Source organism: Pterocles gutturalis, unplaced genomic scaffold (assembly GCF_000699245.1).
Source record: "Pterocles gutturalis isolate BGI_N339 unplaced genomic scaffold, ASM69924v1 scaffold51127, whole genome shotgun sequence".
Lineage (NCBI taxonomy): Eukaryota > Metazoa > Chordata > Aves > Pterocliformes > Pteroclidae > Pterocles > Pterocles gutturalis.
In genome coordinates, this window is record NW_010117452.1 from 3,210 (window position 1) to 7,816 (window position 4,607).

Genomic DNA, 4,607 nt, shown 5'->3' on the forward strand with positions numbered 1-4,607 from the left:
TTGATTTTACATGTTTGCAGTTACCACAAGTGTGGAAATTATGCATTTGTGTGTTTTTATGTGTGAAGATATTTAATAAAGAAATGTTAATGTGTTGCAAATAGTTAGCTTTCCCTTACATAACACAATCTGTCTTTGGGGGTCACAAATTAATAATTACCCATGTATAGAGAGAAAATTATTTAAAGTGTTTTGGTTGTAAACTCCATCTGAATGCTCTGTAATTAGTTATTTCAATCTACGTTTTTTTTTTTTTTTTCAGAGATGCGTAATTAGATTTTGTCTAGTTATATCAGTTTGCTTCTTGCTTAGCACTGAGTCATTTTTATCAAGTACTTTTGCTAGCATTGGATCACGAGAAATGGTCAAATGAGCTAAAGGGTAAATGTCAGCTATCAAGTGCTCTTCTTGTAGAGCAGACCTTTAGATTCTGATGAAGGTTTCTATTCTTTTTCATTCTTTTTTTTCACTATGGATATTGGGAGACCCTAACAGGTCATATAATTCATTTATTCTTAATTGCTCCTTGTTGGATTGCTACAATGTTGTTGTTACCTAAAATTTGTTTCATAACAAACTTTTTTTTCCATTTTTTTTTTCATATTTTTCAGATTATGGCACAGGCTCAAGGTTTGGGGAAGAGATACGTTAAAGCCTTTTTAAAAGGTTTCTTTGTTGGTGTTCCGATAACGGTGACTTTTCTGGATAGAGTTGCCTGTGTAGCAAGGGTGGAAGGAGCATCGATGCAGGTATTGCTGGAAATATCTTTTGTCTGTCCAGAAATTAAAAAGTGACTGTACATTGACAATAACAAAGTGGAAAAACATTTTTCTCCGTTGTTATTAGATGACCGCTTTGTAATATGGAATAGTTTAATTTCAACTTTGTTAAACAAATACTTTTATGATGTGAAAACAAAAGCTTCTGAGAACAAAACTTGCCAGATTCTCTCTGTGAAAGGAAAATATATAGATAAGTAGTGATAAAGATATATTTCTTTGATATCTTCGTAGTCATTTAGAAATAAAGATTTGTTTTTTTGAGTACGAGCTTTTGTCTCTTTGGATTGAATTGATGACTCACAAAGAGGCTTTACTGATTTTTAGTAGCTGTATTATAGTAATTGTAAGGCAAAACCAGTTCTTGCTATACTTGCTCTTTCTAATGAACAAGTATGGAACAATTTCAGTGAAGAATACTGAAAATGGCTATGCTTATCAGGATGTAAGTATTGGTTCACTGTTTTTACTTTGGTTATATACTTTGGTTATACTGGATGTTAATACAGCGTAAGCAAATAAATATAAATAGGCTGTATAACATTGACAGGATAAATACATACTCATGATAGTGGACAGATACTTTTGTTTCCTCTGTTATTGAGACTTGAAAAATATATGTTGTAATGTAATTGGCCAATTTTTGTATTTTTGTTTTGCATTTTAAATCATATGCATTGTGTATTGCTGTGCATCACTGCTGATAACTATAATTTATTTTGTTCCAATGTTGCAACATTCCAATTAGGATTTGATTCTTGGACACCAAGCCCTCTTTTCTGATTATCTGAGTAAGCTTAGAACTCTGAAGAGAGGTTTTACGGCAGTCAAGACCAGCTGCTGGAGTTTGAATTATGCAGCATTCACGCAGACAAAACTTAGGCTAAAACCTGGGCTAAAACCTGGGCTTGGCTGATTTGTGTTTAATGCTATAAAAAGTGTGCAGTGGGAAGGAGGGAATGGCAAGGTGGCATTGTGCCTTTTGTGGCGGTCAGTAATCTGATGTTTAACTTCTGTCAAGAAACCTCAGCTGGTCTAGAAGGCAGCTGGCGCCTCAAGAATGGGAACCAAAGTGAAATCATAGTACTCCAGTAATTCTACAAGACCAGAAGTTAGGTGTAACATAAGTTACTTTTGCCCTTTTTATAAATGTTATTTGATGACCAAAGAGATTGTTAGGATCTTGGCTTACAGTTGCAGAGCCAGAAATTTGCTCTAGAAAGGAGGAGAGGCATGGGAAACTGGGAAAAACAGTTCCATTCTCTTTTTACTCTCTTCAGAAAGGAGAAATTAAAATATATAACGCAGCATCTAGAGAAGTACAAAATCAGTCAGACAGATACAACTCCTGCATTTTCTATCTCCCCATTTTTTGCCTCTATTGGGATCTAGAGCCACATGCAGCATTCAAGATGGAAATGCATCTTGGATTTTATTGGTTTTGGTGGGTTTGTGTTTTGTTTTGTTGTGTGTTGGTTGTGGGGGTTTTTTTGTTGTTTTTGTTTTTGTTTTTTTGCTACTAGTAAGCATGACCTGAGTATTTAATTTCTGAGGGGTGGTTTTTTTAGCATGCCACATTGCCTTTCGTTGATTGGTGTTTTCTGTCTGTGACATAATGTTCTGTTTGATATCCATTCTTCTTTGGATAATTGTACCTCGATAGCTGGAAATAAATTTTCTAGATTCCCTACTCCACAAGTCTATCAAGCCCCTCTGGTTAGGACCTCAGTTTTATATTTCCTTTGAAGTCAAAGTCTCAAGTGTTAAAGAGTGCTCTGATGTTGTTCTGGAATGTTGCTTCTGTACTCACTTGAAGGGCATATAGTTAACTGTGGCTTATCCATGGAAGATTTGAAAAACACTACAGTTATTTGCTCAGATTTATTCAACTTGACAGAAGGATATGCACTCTTTGTAGTGGCTAGGGAAAGCAATATATATTCAGTGGGTGATTAAAATCTAAGCTCTTCCCTTGATGTGTCTGTTGGCTAAATATTCCCTGTATTGATTGAAGTATGGGTAGCTTGAAAGCTGACATTTCTAATTTTACTGACATCTCAGTGTCTGTAAAATTCTCTCTCTGATTTTATTCTGGACTATAGCACTGAAATAGAAGTTTGTTTTAAACTTCTATGCGTATGGATGTTTTTCAGGCTACAAAAAAAAACTTCCTAGTGCTTTTAATAAGATACTGATTTCCTTGCCAGGATTCATTAGGCACCTAAGTAAGTCTGGCAGGGACATAATTATAAGGAATATATCCCTCTCTTGCAGAGTAGCTTGAAGGAGTACTGGTCATTGCATTGCAATTCTGTCTGTTTGCTTTTTTTCTCTGATGAGTGGTCTATGTTGAATATATCTGAAAGCTATGGATGTGAGGGAGCGTAAAGTTCACTCACCATGTAGTCATACATCCGTCAGTCACATGCTTCCAGTGCTACCTTGTTGTCTCAATTTGAAGGTATCATGGTATGATTCCCAAGAGTTTGTTTGTATTAGACATCTTAAATGTCTAGCTGGCTTTGTGTACTCATCATTGTGGCTCCTGCTGAGCCTGAAATTAAAAGTTCTGAGAAGAAGCAAGGAATAAATCTTGCTGTGTCATGCTTGCTCTCCTATTCTTGTTCTCTGTTGCGTGGTCCCTCCCCTCCCCCAGCCCTTCTCTTCTTTGTTTTGGACAAGTCTTACTGCTGCTTTGTAGTTACTGACAATGGTAGTACTTCTTGACACACTGCCAAGCACGCTGAATAAAGGTTCTAATGAAAATACACATTTTCTGATTTATTCCCAATCAATTAAGACAGACTTCGTGCGTTGCATAGTCTCAAGCTGATTTTGTGTTTCTACAGTGCTTTCAGCCACCTGTCATAATTCTTTCACTTGTACTGATTTCAGTGTATATGAGTATTAACTCTAACCTAGAGGGAATAACAGTGAACTATGGCAGTTTGTAATTTTAACATTTTTTAATTGTTTCATTACCTTCTTTTTTCTTTCCAAAATTACTGGTTTTATTAATCCTCACATGAGGTGGTTTTGTTGCTTAGGGTTTTATAAACTGATGTGCTCATCTAGCATTTTGTTAATAGCAGGTTTCAAGTGAGTTGTAATCTGTTTACAACATTGAATGTAAGTGGCACAAATAACTGGTAATATTATTTCTTAATTGGCTGTTGTGGATTTTTTGTGACTCCTCTTGTAATGCACTTTGTATATTTTAAAATGTTTGTTATCATATGGACATCTTGATATCCATTTATGTTTTTTTTTCTATTGAGTTTCATTGCTTGTCTGGTATTACTAAGTCTTCATACATAACAATGTTGAAAAGGGACCCCCCCGATATATAAATTTGTACATTAATTAAATCACATAGACTGTTTTCAAGTGAGGTGGAAAATGACAGCGTATGTGTAGCTTTATATGCAAGTTCTATTGCAAACAGTTCAATACCAAGGATTATAGCAAGTAGCCTGACCAGCGATCTCTGGCAAACATTATTTAATGTTCTATTCCATTATGCATAGTAGCAGTTGTAATTATTCTGTGGCAGTTTCCCCTAACTTTATTATTAGGATTACTGTACCTAAGCCTATGAGCTCATGTGAATATTCTTTCTGTTCCCCAAGCTATAAGCAGATAAGTTGTGACCTTCTGGTATTCACTAGCAGCATAACAACTATCAAGTTAATCATTATTTATAGTAAAAGGGCATGCTTTTACCCTCCTACTTATGGAACCTCATGTCCTGCGAGGCTTCGTCATATGGCTGGGGATCTCAGTTTGCATGCTTTTAGTTAGTAATTGGGAAGAGTGAATGTCTTGTGA

The 4,607-nt window shown here is 35.6% G+C and overlaps 1 protein-coding gene across 1 annotated transcript in view; it reads left to right on the forward strand.

The window, feature by feature from the left end:
- Positions 1 to 614: 614 nt before the first annotated feature.
- IMMP2L (IMP2 inner mitochondrial membrane peptidase-like (S. cerevisiae)) overlaps positions 615 to 4,607 on the forward strand; it is a gene marked incomplete at its 3' end in the record, with an annotated part of 7,036 nt that continues 3,043 nt past the window's right edge. Inside the window, exon 1 of the mRNA XM_010075779.1 lies at positions 615 to 749. Coding sequence (XP_010074081.1) covers positions 615 to 749 — 135 coding nt within the window. The remainder of the gene's footprint in view (positions 750 to 4,607) is intronic.